This window comes from Uranotaenia lowii, chromosome 2 (assembly GCF_029784155.1).
Source record: "Uranotaenia lowii strain MFRU-FL chromosome 2, ASM2978415v1, whole genome shotgun sequence".
NCBI lineage: Eukaryota > Metazoa > Arthropoda > Insecta > Diptera > Culicidae > Uranotaenia > Uranotaenia lowii.
In genome coordinates this window covers 112,142,503-112,157,527 of record NC_073692.1, presented here as the reverse complement: position 1 = coordinate 112,157,527, position 15,025 = coordinate 112,142,503, and the positions used below count along the sequence as shown (strand labels likewise).

The 15,025-nt window shown below is 34.2% G+C and overlaps 1 protein-coding gene across 1 annotated transcript; it reads right to left on the bottom strand.

Moving 5' to 3' along the window:
- Positions 1–1,456: 1,456 nt before the first annotated feature.
- On the bottom strand, positions 1,457–3,266 carry LOC129741780 (leucine-rich repeat-containing protein 15-like). The gene is made up of 2 exons (XM_055733565.1): positions 1,644–3,266; positions 1,457–1,477 (listed from the first exon to the last, which is right to left on the bottom strand). Exons 1-2 carry the CDS (start codon positions 2,544–2,546, stop codon positions 1,457–1,459), a joined length of 924 nt encoding a protein of 307 aa, XP_055589540.1. The 5' UTR covers positions 2,547–3,266.
- Between the last annotated feature and the right edge of the window lie 11,759 nt (positions 3,267–15,025).

Genomic DNA, 15,025 nt, shown 5'->3' with positions numbered 1-15,025 from the left:
TATAAAAGATATTTATAACATTAAATTACTCCAATATCTCGAATGGACATTTATTAAATCTAACATAACTTTCAACAAATCTCGATGAAATTTCGCCAAACTTTGACAGAAAGTTTGATTTTAGTTGAGCAACAAAACAGATCAACAAAATCGGGAGTCAAGTGCTTGAAGCGCCACACAGCGGTCAATCCGAGAACATTCTTCCACAAATCTTCATGACTTCGCTTCGAAAATCAATAATTTTATAACGACTGACACACTCCTGCCCACCATAAATCAACTAGGGATCATTGTTTTGAATGAATATTGCGAATAAAACTAAAAGAAAGCTAAAAAATTATATCTTGTTGTGAATTTTATCAGTCATTTTGACTGGTCACGGTCCGAGTGTCCATGGTGAAATTTATTTGCTTATTAAAAAAGCTAGAGACATAAAAAAAATCACAGATTTGTAAACATAAATTTATAAAAATTAGTATTTTTTGCGAATTTTTAAAGCGAAGTATTTAAAAGATATTCAACAAAAAAAGGGTCAAACTCGTCATTTTGACTGGTGCAGTCTTTTTAGTATTAATCATTCAATTAAAATCAATTAAAAACAAAAAATAACAGTAACATATTCGAACTGTTTTTTTTTAACATCATTTGACAGAAATACTGCGAAAATTGTTCGTAAATATTCCCGTTTTACCCCATTTAACGGTATCAATTTCATGAACATAAATAATGATTTACCGTCTACTTAAATGACCTTTTTTGTTGTGAATATTCAAAGGGTCACCAACGTTTGTCGCGTCAGCTAATTTAAAATAAATTTACAAATAATCAATAATTCAAAATCAATTTACGGTGATAAGCCTCTCATGCTGACCTAGATTTTTTTTGGATAATTTTAATAAATTACTCGTGAATCAGCACCGAGGAGTCGTCAGTTATTTCCTGCGTGAGTAGTACAAGTAGTACGGTAGTCTTTTTACTGCAGTACAATAAGTAGACATTTAAGATACATATGTATCACCTAAACATGAAGTCATGTTTTCAAGGATAAAATACAAGATAAAGATCACATTGATGGGTCCTTCATCCATCCAAAATTTATTATCGAATATTTATATTTATCGAATAATTGTCGAAATTGCTAAACAAAGTGAAGTACCTTGGAGGTCATCAGATAACTTGTCACTACAATTGCGTTCATAAACTACTTAACACACACTAAGATTGCAAATATTCCACTTTGAAAAAGTAATCTTCCAAATCTCAGGAAAACTGCTAAAATTTTACGAGACTCGTGAAAACAACAGATTATTCCGAGATTCGGTAACACTTCTTCATTATAATCTTGTTCATTGTTCCTGAAGTTCACATTAAGAATGCAATTATTTCACTTGGGGTGAGATCATCAGAATGACAGGAAAACTGCTAAAATTTCGTATAATTTGTGAAAACAATAGAATTAGGTCATTTTAGTTGGAAACTGTTGGAAAGTTGGAAAGTTGGAAAGTTGCAATTTCACCCGGTCTATGCATAATAGCTAAATCAATTACTACTTGAAGGAGTGTACCGTTTGTTTTTATTTACGTTGTTCAACACGTAAACGCAGCGTTATTTATTTGTTTTGGTTCAGCGAGTGCACTACTTACCTCCAAGCTGACCAGTCCCTTGAGGCTGTCTTCCTGGAATCTTTCGATGCGATTGAAGCTCAGATCCAGCGTCCGTAGATCGGCATTCTTTTTGAAGGTGTTTTCGCCGACTTGCTCCAGATAGTTGTGACTTATGTTGAGGAAGGCTAGCCGCGGCAGATTGGACAGTAGATCCGTTTCGAAAATGCTGATCTGATTGCCCTGCAGCTGCAGATGTTTTAGATGACTGTTCCCGATGAATGCGAAGAAGTCAACGTACGATATCTGGTTGTGGTGGAAGGACACGTGGGTCAGTTTGCTGAGGCCTTTAAGGGTGTGCTCTTCGATTGAAGTCAATAAGTTTCGGCCTAGACTGAGGTATCGTAGATGCGGTACTTCTGAAAAGGTACCTTCGGGAATTGTTGTTAGGAAATTGTTTGATAGGATTAGTTTGGCTAAGTTGGGGTAGCGCTTGAAGGATTGAGAATTTATGCTTTTCACTAGGTTCTTGCGAATATCTAGCGTCTGAAGGTGTTCCAAGTCATGATCACTCCAGGATTTAATGGATGTTAGATTGTTTTTTGAAAAGTTTAACACCTCAAGATTTTTCAAACCGTTCAAGGCGTAATCCTGCAGATGATTCAGTCTGCTGTCACTTATTTCCAGTATTTGAAGATCAGTGAATCTGATGAAGATGGCATTCGGAAGCTCCTGGAGAAAGCAATGGTTGATAGTTACGTTCAGTGGGTTTTGGGTGTACTCCCGAATGTTCCTTAAATCTTCCACATAGCACGCCTTCATACAGATGGCCTCGTTTTCTTCATCCAGTTCGATATCAGCCACATTGCGACGCTGAGCTGCGCCAACATCCCATTGGAGGACAAAGTTTCCCAGCAGCGCCAGCACAAACAGTCGGCCAAACATTGTCTCAGTGTAATAATTTTGCGGTTATGTTACATCGGAGACTCTCGGACAGTCGCTTGGTCACTGAACGTCGCACACAAGCGATAAAACTTTTGCAATTTTATTTAAATTATTTACCAACAGCCAAACAGCCCGGTTTTTCTCTACCTTCCATTCACCGGGTGGCCCAAAGCTAGAGATGGAAATTTTTTCGCTGCTGGCAATTTTCCCCGCTTTTTAGTAAACTGCCTAGATTGCCAACCGCCCACAACCCACAGCAGGGTTAATTCCGCTAGTGATAATTCTGCTACTTTGTAGCAGCAACTATTTACCGAACGACTTACTGTCCTGGACCGAACTTTTCGTGATACAACAGGTCATAAACTTGCACTTCTACTACTGACAATGTAGCAGTTCCGTTAAACTTGTGAACTAAATGTACCGTAGCGTTCTATTTCAGACTAGTACACGCTGGATCGAATCACCACTAAACAATGTATCAATCAGCAACATCCCAGGCAAATCGATTGTGTCTAACCTAGGCAATAGTTCTAAAGAAAACCACCGCCGTTCAAGTACTTCCCATACCAATTGCTTCAGCAGAAAAAAGTAAAAAAAAAGAAATCCAACCGAGACACCGACAGCGTGGAAGGAAAATCGCTCACACTCGCTCTTGACGCTTCGCGCGATTCAATCTCAACTGAACAACTTCTGATTCGAAAAGACAAAACACCAGCTCCTCGTCAAGTGGGACGCAGCAGCAATAAGAGAATATAATTTATAAGTACCTATTTTTAATGTTTTGTTGTTGTCATCCCCTCGGGGTGCGAGATGTGTCTCGGAAGAAGAAACGCTGCTACTTCTGGCCAACTGAAGACGCGTCGAGGGAAAAATTAAGCACACGCCTCACGCACACACACAAGAACAACAGCAACAACAAACGAAAGGGGGGAAAATGTAAGCCAAACCGGCCACTAGAAATCCGTTCTCAAAGAAGCCGTGAAATGGCGCTCACGAGTGTTTACTTATATCCGTTATCAAACAAAAGCGTTGTTTTCACACTTAATAACGCTCAATAGGGGCTTAAGGAGAACTTGACTTAATTGCAGTGCGCGGAACTGACGTGTATCAAACAAGCATCAGCATTTAAGCTGTAGTGCACGATTGAGTAGTTTAAAAGTTATTTTAATAACTTGAATTTCTGACAAAATTTTAGATATTTTAATCTAAAAGTAGATTCTTGATCGAAAATATTTTCTGTTTCTGTTCGATAGGAGAAATCACAATTTCATTATGGTTTCAAATTCAAGCTCATGAAATCTGTCCATAAGGTACATTTTCCTGTATGAATTGTATACATCTGAAAACATTGGGTTAATCTACAATACGCGACAAAATAAAGTACGCACTTGCTATCAAAATTTTCAAATCAATGTACAGTTGAGTTCAAAAAAGAATGAAATCGCGTGAAGCTGCGCACCCACATTCAACTTTGACGAGCTGCCATTTCTCTCTCAATTGATATTTTTTCATGAAAATTTCACACAATCTAGTTCAACCATCCAACTAACATTCTACAAAATTTGAAGTCTTTACAATGACGGGAAACAAAGATAGATATTTCCGTAAAAAAGGGAAATTTAAAATTGCTTCACTAAATTTGCTGTATCTTCGACAATTTTCATTGAAAAATCTTGAAATTTTGTCCAAAATTGTAAAAATGTTTGATCTAATACCAGGCCAAGTTTCGTCAAAATTGATGAACGTGATCAAAAATGGTGCCGGGTAGAAAATCAGGTTCATTTTCGTCCAGCAGACGATTTCATTCTTTTTTGGACGGATGTTTGTATGGAAAACATCGTAATCCATGTATTCTTGGTTTTTTCTTTCACAAAATCGAAATTTATCAGAAAGAATGTTGTAAATTAATAAAAATTTCATTCCTGCTTTGATTAGAAATAGAAATTGTTCCAACAGAGCTGGTATTGAAACACAAGAGCGAAAAGAATACTCGCTTTAATTGTGTATCAAATTTGTTTATCGGAATAATTAGCAGGTCATTTCTGAAACTCTGTTTTTCTTATTTTGAACTCTGTTGAAACATTTTCTCTTCCGAAACAAAGCACGAATAAGTTTTCATCAATTTACAACATTCTTTGTGATAAATTTTGATTTTGTAAAAGAAAAAACCAAGAATACATGGATTAAAATGTTTTCCATAAAAACATCCGTCCAAAAAAGAATGAAATCGTCTGCTGGGCGAAAATGAACCTCACTTTCTAACCGGCACCATTTTTGATCACGTTCATCGATTTTGACGAAACTTGGTCTGGTATTAGATCAAACATTTTTACATCTATGGACAAAATTTCAAGATTTTTCAATGAAAATTGTCAAAGATACAGCAAATTTAGTGAAGCAACTCCAAATTTCTCTTTTTTAAGGGAATAGCTGTATCTTTGTTTTCTGTCATTTTAAAGACTTCAAATTTTGTAGAGTGTTTGTTGGATAGTTGAACTAGATTGTGTGAAATTTTCATGAAAAAATTTCAACCGAGAGAGAAATGGCAGCTTCTCAAAGTTGGAAGTGGGTGCCTATAGCGTCTCGCGATTTCATTCTTTCTTGAACGCAACTGTATCTTTTTCAGATAAGAGTACCCATTCAAATTATTTCGATGAATTTTAGTAGTTTTAATGCACTAGCGACTGGTGAAGAAAATAAATACGTTCTTCACAATTAAGTGTAGTTGTAGTCTATTGAGGTCAGTTTTCGCATGGACAAAATAAAGTACCCACTCTTAATCACCTTTAGATCGCTATTTCCCTGCTGCGAAAATTGTTCCGTTTTATTTGGAATGAAAAAGGATTCAATTCCCTGTGAATCCCGTCGAAAGTAAGGGTTTTATTTTTTGTTTATTCTTATTAGGGCGTGATGAAATCTGATAAGATTGTGAAAATGCTAGTTTCCGTAAATATCTGTAAACTTCAAGCTAAAACCCTTTAAGAAGGTTTTTTTTAAAGCAAATTGCTTGAAAATACGTTTAAAATGAACAAGGAATAATGCAATATTCGGTTGTATGTATAGTATGTATAGATCTGATAGAATGGCAGAGAGTTTGATACTCTATATCACCAACACAATATTCGGTTGATTTGAACTACTACAATTCATCACAATATTTTGAATTGACATTCATTGTCAGAAAAAAGATACAGTGATACTTTATTTTGCTGCGTAGCGGAAAGTGTTCCTAAATGCGTATATTGGGTAATATGAGCATACAGCCGATTGACGAAATGGCTGAAAGATCAACATATCTAGTCAGTGCAATTTGAGGAAAATCCGCCTTTGACACATGATATGACAATTTTTTATTGTTGTTGGAATAAAGGACAGGTTGTGTATGTCCATATCAAGAAGGTAAAATGCCTCTATCAAGAAAAAATAGATAAGCCATAAACAAATTTTGCTTTTCATCATTTCAAACATTAGATTACGCTCCAATTACAAATTTGCAGTGAAAATATAAGAGCTTAATAATCTCTGATAAAAATATGAAATGAACAAAATTTGACCATGAAATATGGCCAAATGGCATGTCAACCTATGTTGTATGAAAAAAAACTAGTGATATCTAAATTTAAGCCAAAATTTCAGCTTTGAAGTTTGCTCAACATCAGGTTCCACCATTTTTGGTTAAATTATACGCAAATATTGCAGGTGGAACTGGAATATAGCTTATAACATAAATATACGCATTTAGCCCGCCTCTCCCCTACCAGACTGTCCCAAATGACCCGATTTTTGAAAAATGTATGTGTTGCAGTCTAAAATTGATCCTAGGCCTAGTACATGATCCCAAGTTAAATTTGGGCCAGATCGGACCACGGGAAGGGGTCGCTCAACGAGCCTGAAGTTTGTATGAAATTTGAGACATTTTGTTCGGGATGATCAAGAAAATCCAATTTTTCATCAATAACTTTGATCTCCTCTTTGGACCAATTTCTTTTGAATATGGGTTTTCTTGTGTACAGGGTCCGGCAATTGAAGTGCTACATTGGAACTAACAAATAATTTGATTAAAACAAAAAATTTGTCTTTCAACTTTAATACGATTTACATCAAAGCAGATCATATTTTCAAAATCCATTGGCGCCTTCCGATTTTTTTGTCCTTGAGCTCTAAAAAGACCGCAGGTGGTTTTTGTGGTATTTTATCCCAGGACTCAACTAGATGGCGCTTCCGAACTTCCAACCCGTCATGTTTTGTGGAGTAGACTTCGGGCTTCTGTATACGCTAGACAGCCAAGTCCATAGGGTTCAGGTCCGGCGAACTCCCTGACCACTCCATACTTGAAATTAACCCTAAAAAAATCCCACACAAAAATTTGGGACCTCTTTCGTTGGTAAGCCAATGTGAAGTTCTGCTGAAAAACCACCAGCCAAAACCAAAATTTGGACGTGTCCACAGTTCGAGGACATGCCGTAGAACTATTTTCGATACGTAAATTGATTGATCTATACCTCTTCAGGGTGTTCGGTTGATCTTCACCAGGAAAGTACGGGCAATTCCGACCCAGACCTTTAATAAGACAGATTTCTGTCGTTTAGTGGCCTTTAATACGTTTGCATAGGTTCGTGACCTTTCTGGCAACCAAAATCTGTAGTTCTGTTTTTTCACGAAACGCTGTACGGCGATGAACTCATCGGCAGAAAACACGATGTTCTCCAAATTTTTAATGCGCACCTTTGCCCTTTATACCCGCTCTTGCTTCTGTTCAAACGAGAGGTCTTGAAATCTTGGGATCTTGTAAGGCTGGGCCTAAAGATCATCTTCCAAGATCCGACGGCAATTTTGATCCGGTGTATTAAAATCTATCGCCAATTAGTGTTACTACGCCAAGAAATTCTCTCAGGGTGCATCTTGATGATCTTCACCATGGTAGGTGTCACAACTGTAGCTTGACGATCCCCACCATAGTATTCTTGAGTACTTCTGGTCTCCAGGTATCTTCCAAGTGCGAGCCAAAATAAAAAAAATACATACACTCATTGGACAACTCACGAAATATGTCATTCTACCGTTTCACAGCCTGGAACTAGGCAATCGAAGCACTACGTTGAGGTTCGAGGACTATTTTTACTAGAAAAACACTTGATTACAAAATTAACAAAAATATCCTCTGACATCTAAGACATAGATAATGTTAACAAGGTGACAAGGTGTCATCTAACTCGGATTTATTTACTTTAATCACTCTTAAAGTTTTGTAGCAGTTCAATTGCCGGACCATGTACACTATGACAAATATTCTTCCCTGAAGACTGTATTTTGATAAGAGTTAAGTTAAAAAACTTATTAAGCTTCAAAAATGGGATAACATTTTTAAGGATTCTTATTCCTATTCCTATTCCTATTCCTATTCCTATTCCTATTCCTATTCCTATTCCTATTCCTATTCCTATTCCTATTCCTATTCCTATTCCTATTCCTATTCCTATTCCTATTCCTATTCCTATTCCTATTCCTATTCCTATTCCTATTCCTATTCCTATTCCTATTCCTATTCCTATTCCTATTCCTATTCCTATTCCTATTCCTATTCCTATTCCTATTCCTATTCCTATTCCTATTCCTATTCCTATTCCTATTCCTATTCCTATTCCTATTCCTATTCCTATTCCTATACCTATTCCTATTCCTATTCCTATTCCTATTCCTATTCCTATTCCTATTCCTATTCCTATTCCTATTCCTATTCCTATTCCTATTCCTATTCCTATTCCTATTCCTATTCCTATTCCTATTCCTATTCCTATTCCTATTCCTATTCCTATTCCTATTCCTATTCTTATTCCTATTCCTATTCCTATTCCTATTCCTATTCCTATTCCTATTCCTATTCCTATTCCTATTCCTATTCCTATTCCTATTCCTATTCCTATTCCTATTCCTATTCCTATTCCTATTCCTATTCCTATTCCTATTCCTATTCCTATTCCTATTCCTATTCCTATTCCTATTCCTATTCCTATTCCTATTCCTATTCCTATTCCTATTCCTATTCCTATTCCTATTCCTATTCCTATTCCTATTCCTATTCCTATTCCTATTCCTATTCCTATTCCTATTCCTATTCCTATTCCTATTCCTATTCCTATTCCTATTCCTATACCTATTCCTATTCCTATTCCTATTCCTATTCCTATTCCTATTCCTATTCCTATTCCTATTCCTATTCCTATTCCTATTCCTATTCCTATTCCTATTCCTATTCCTATTCCTATTCCTATTCCTATTCCTATTCCTATTCCTATTCCTATTCCTATTCCTATTCCTATTCCTATTCCTATTCCTATTCCTATTCCTATTCCTATTCCTATTCCTATTCCTATTCCTATTCCTATTCCTATTCCTATTCCTATTCCTATTCCTATTCCTATTCCTATTCCTATTCCTATTCCTATTCCTATTCCTATTCCTATTCCTATTCCTATTCCTATTCCTATTCCTATTCCTATTCCTATTCCTATTCCTATTCCTATTCCTATTCCTATTCCTATTCCTATTCCTATTCCTATTCCTATTCCTATTCCTTTTCCTATTCCTATTCCTATTCCTATTCGTATTCCTATTCCTATTCCTATTCCTATTCCTATTCCTATTCATCATTGTCAATGAGACGTCAAAATCTTCTTGACACTTGATTCGAAATGCACCATTTTTGTTGCGATAGAATACAAATTCTTTAGATTTCTTCGAATATTTGATAGCGAATCATATTCACATGGTGGTATGGAGAGTAGTCCAGGTGAAACTGTGGGGGAGATTTGGATTATTGATCCCCTTTTCCTGTTGTCTTCATAGCTTACAGGGAAAATTAATCAACTAAAACCAACTGGAATTTGTTATTGGTTACCTATTTTTTCTAGGATATTTTTGCTCAAACATAAAAAAAGAATTATGTTTTAATACTGTCAGATTATTCAGTTTTAAGGTCGTTTACATTAATAGTTTTTCGTATTAAATAGACATTTAAAAAAAACTTCCTAAAATCATTCCAATGCATTGGTAAGCTACATTTGAGTAAGGAATCCTTAAGTGACAAAATATGCAGCTTACATTCATTGATAGTTGAGTTCTTTGAGTTTCCTAAAAAATTTGACGAAGTTAGCTTAATTGAGGCCCTCAGAATCCTTTTGACTCCAAGGGTCTCATTTGTAAACATAAATTCAAAATGGAAATCAAATGTTTCAAAATAAGATAAGGACTCGAAATGAGTTTAGTACTTTGAACAAAGATTTGGAGTTCACAAAAGTCATAAAAACCATTAAACTGAAAAAAACAAAACACAAGACTTGAAGAGCTCAGTTAATTGAATCTGGAAAAGGATAAGATTCAAAAACAATATTCATGATAAGAGAATCACTCAATGAAATTAGCAATAAAATAAGATCGTTTTTATGATGAATAAAAAATGATGAATTGAAAAATGATAATGTTAATTTAGGATATTAACTTCAGTAAAGAATACCTGTAAAACAGAAGTACCTCATTGAATTGCAAAAAGTTTTGGTAAATCAGTTGAAAACATTACAGTTTCAGTATAGTTGATTTTTTTTTTCAAAAAAAAGGGAGAGATTATTTCTTGAATATTCGGGAGTAAACCGGACAATCAGGAATGCTTACTTCACAGCTACCGATGAGCACGAGCATCTCTTTGTTCAATGGCAAGTGATTGTTTTTAAAACTTCATGCAAAATTAAAACTTCATGCAAAAATAATTTTGTATGGTTCATATGTCCAAAAGATATTTTTTTAAATAATTTATTTATTTAATAAAATTTGGCAAAAACTTGTTTGTTTCGTTTGCATTTAAATAATTATGAAAAATGAAATCTTTAACTAGTGAAATATTTTTGTTTCGATGAATCATGCCAAACATTGATAGATAGAGTCATTTTGGAAATTGTTAAAAAAATGTCTCTTTTTAGAAGAACGAACAATTGCAAAGAGTTAAAATAAATTATTCAAAAATAACCATACAAATTTACTAATATTAATTGATTTTGACTGGTGGGCAGTATTCAAGTTAAAAACGAATTCCTTTTTAGTCTATTTTTAATCAAAAATTTATTTTATAAGAGGTTGTTGTTTATATTAAATAATCCTGTTGAAAAAATTACTACAATCAAACCTCTGCAAATTATATTCATAAGTTCATATTAGGATTGTTCGATCTGTAGGGAAAGATCGATTCAGCTGAATTCGATCCACCTAAAAAATCTAAGTAAAAGGATCTATCTCTGTAAAATCGATCTTTTAAATTTTTGTTTTAGAGGGGTACTTAATGAGGGCTGCTTTATGCTGACGTGAATAGTGAAAACGGTAGGAAAATTCATAAATTTAAATATCAAATGTTTAAGCAATAAATAACATGTTTTCAAATTCATCATCAGAATATTTATCTTTTCTTGACTTTGGTTGAGTGTTTATGACACATCAAAAAAGAATAAATTCATGCATTTCTTCATACGTAAGCTTGCAGATTGCCCGGTTTTATCCGGACTTGCCCGGATACTCAATACAAAATTTAGGAACAGTCCGGCTTGGCCCGGTTGCCCGGATTTTGTTGAAAAATATCCAGATTTTGCCCAGATGTTTTCACTTTATTTTACAAAAAAAGAGTAATTAGAGTTTTTGGTTTTTGCGATAAAAACCGAAAATTTTTGAGCATATCATGAATGATTTTGGAAATTCTAAAATGGAATTTAAAATATGTAATGTATTTTGATAAAAATATAATATTTCGAATATTTTGAAATCAATTACCCGGATTTTGCTTATTTTTCAAATGCTAGGATTCGCTCGGCTCGGATACGTGTTGGAAAAATTCTGCAAACCTTATTCATAAGAGATATCAACAAGTTCAAATTATAAGCGCATTAGAATGGAATAAATCTAAATATTGTAACTTGGATGTTTGAAACAATTCAACCATTTCATGTTAGTTTACTTATTAAAATGCTTATTTTGAAAATGCTAAAGATTTTTATTCACGCTGGTGTCTTTAATAACAATTTATTCAGCCACATGTCAAGGCACAAAAGTAACGTATTAAGCTATTATCTGGAAGGCTTAAGTTCAATTTTTCAAGCATACAAATTGTTCAATATTCTTAAAGAAAAAAAGGCAATATTAAAATATTAATTCGAGGAATGTAATAGTTCAAATGTAGATATAAAATACTCTTTATTTTCCTAGAAATTTCATTGATTGGGATCTGATTCACATTATCCTACAAATCTAAACTAAACAGCCTTCTATCGAGCTCCAACTATGAAACTTGAAAGTTTCGATAAAAACTTAATACTTGAAATGAGCTAAATGCTATAGATGCTTAATTCAAGACTGAGTAAGCTTTCAAGTGTCATTTCTATGGAACTATCGATTACCTGATCATTCGATAAAAGTTCAGATTTTCCTCAAGAGTATAGACGAATATAAAGTTAGCATTTCAGAATGATTCTCGCACGTACCCGGGCCGGGCAATTCCGGTAAATTTACTTGCAAAACCTGGTAAAACCGGACAATTAGTTTCAAGTTTTTTATTCAAAAAGCGTGTAAATCTGAACAAATTCCACACAATAATCCAAAAATTATAAGGGAAAAGGGAAAAAAAGTATTTTAAAATAAATGTTTTCTTAGAAAGCAGGAGCATTGTTTAATTTGTAGTTAAGGCATCTGAAATAAAATTTTGATTACCGGTTATTTTTTATAGAAAAATTCAAAACTGGATTTGAGATTTTTGTTCAATTTTCAAAAAAATGTGAATAAAATCGATCAAAATTCGCATCCGGTTCGGACCGGACTTGTCTCGAATATTTGATTGAAAATCTGGGCAATCCTGGCTAAATCTGGACAATCTTGAATGCTTAATATAAATATAAAAATCGTTATCGATTGAGTTGGTCTCTATTACATGGTAGCACCAATAATGGAAAGCAGTCTTTCAGATGAGGCAGGTATCAAAATTCTGCACGAACTGAATTTGAAAATCTCCGAAATAAATAGATAAAAGCAACTTTTAAAGATCGGAAGATCTGATAGAAAATAAACCGATTTAATTGATTTTCCAAGGCTGAAGAATCGATAAAAAAAATCGAAATTTGAGTTCAGAAGATCGATCTCGCAAAGATCGATCCAAGATCGACCAATCATATACCATTCATATACGATTACGCCTTTTTCGTAAAGTACGCATATTTTTTGAACGGTGCATTTTTATACTGGGCAAAAAACCTAAATAACAATCAAAACTTAAAAAAGGTCAGTGATATAAATAGGTTCTTGTTCTAAATTAGGTACTTCTAACAAGTTTGAAGTAATAGCGAATAAGTTTTGTGATATTTTTTTTTATTACGCAACTTGAAGAATGTTACAATGCTTCAATAGCGATACTTTGAAACATGCCATTATAACTCGAATCGTACCACATGACCTGTTCAATACTGACTAAAATTTTGTTATTTTTTATCAGTTCTGTTTTGACAGTTCTCTGTGGTGCTTTTGTGAGACATTTAGTGACTCATCCAAAAATCGAATTTGTTCAAAATGGTCGTTGGAATTTTTTCACAATTATTTTTGGTTAGCTTGTATGTCTGTTCTCTGTAGTATTACTCAATAAATTTTGGTTCTGCTAAATGAATCCCTTGCCCTTTATCGAATGTTTACAAATAGGTTCAATTGTGTCTGTCTGAATCTCGGGCTACACTTAAACCTTGTCGTCTGTCTTCCTACCCGAGAGAAAAATAAAAAAACTCAACAAAGCCAACCAACACCTCCACTGTCAACGCCCCTATCTTGAAAGACACGAAAAAAATGTGGTGTGTCATAAATCACAGAACGCAACCATAAAACGCGTGAAGGTTGCGATGAAAGGATCTTCACATGAAGCGGATGATGGCGGCGTGAATGCGCATCACGTAAAGATGTGTACAAAGTAGGTACCAATCTACCTAGCTAGTTGAATGAACGCGTGGTTGGGGAAAACACACGTGAAAAATCTGAACGCAAAGTGCCGCACCGAAAACAACAATTTGTTGCTTTGGGTTGGTGCTCAGGTGTGATAAATCAGCAGGTTCAGCAGAGTTTGGCTCAAATATCTGAGCAGTAGTTTCTAGTTTATTTTAATCTAAAAATATATATTAAGGAGAAAGTATAATTCAAAGATGTTTGATGATCGGTCAGTCATTCATGATCAATTAAATAAGTCCATCAATCCAAACATGTGCTGTATGTGTAAATTTAAAATAAGATTAGATGCTGAATCAATCCAAACAACGTAGAGGGTTTCGATAACGTCAAACATGATAAATATAATTACGTTGATGGTAACATCAGTAGAAGTGTCTACTATTGCAAATTGAAATGGTCAAATATTGAAAACATCTTAATGCACTTAGCAAAGCCACTTTGAATGTTAGTTTGTCGAACCTTATCATAAGTACACACGGAACCACAGATTGACGATGTTTTTCTGATTGTTATATTGAGTAATATTTATAAGGACTTTTCACGAAAGAAAGTGGACGCCTGTTTTTTATGGGAAAAGATAGATTTTTCAAAAAAAAATTAAATACTCAGTTTGAAATATCGTTAAAAAGTGTACATTGCAACAGATGAGAATTCATAGCTTTACACCTTGTCTTGAGAGTGTTCTTGATTAAAAAAAATGATTTTGTAAAATTTTGCAAAATTTTGATTGTGACTAAATTAACTCGATTTTCCTAAGGTGTTGTTTTTTCAAGACGTTTATCGATTATAAGCCAGATAATTTTAATACATCGCAGTTTCAGAAATTATGATGAATTTCAGTATTTCTGGATAAAATTAACTTTTTTTTGGTTAAGCCGATAAACGGCATAAGTAGTGAAGTGATAAGACCATAAATCGGGGAAATGCAATAAGATATTCCTCAGTCAACAAAATGAAGCAGAAATAATATAAGGTACACCGGGGTAAGTGGGGACGCGGGGTAAGTGGGGACGGTGGCTATTAAAACAATTCTGTCAACTATTTTTTCAAACTTTTAATGCAGAATGTTTAATTCACTTGTAATCAATCCAATAACTGTAAAAGAGATACGGTTCCGACAATAACGGATGTTTACGGTGACTTTTCGTTAATTTTCTATTTTTAACTACGATGAGGAGTTGATGTGCATCTTTTTCAATCGCAAATTTCTCGTAAACTAGCTGGCTCTTGACGGAAAACTATACATTGAAACAATCCTTACATTCGAAACAACAAGTTAGGAAAAGAAACGACGATTAAAAATTAAGAAAAAAGAGTTTATTTACAAAAATCTAAAATGTTGTCTCCAAACCCTACCTGGGGTAAGAAGGGACGGCTTTATAAAAACTTGATGTTTAGATATTTTTTCAATTTTCTCTCCTTTATTTAATACATTTTAGCTTTATTTAACATTCGGATCATGA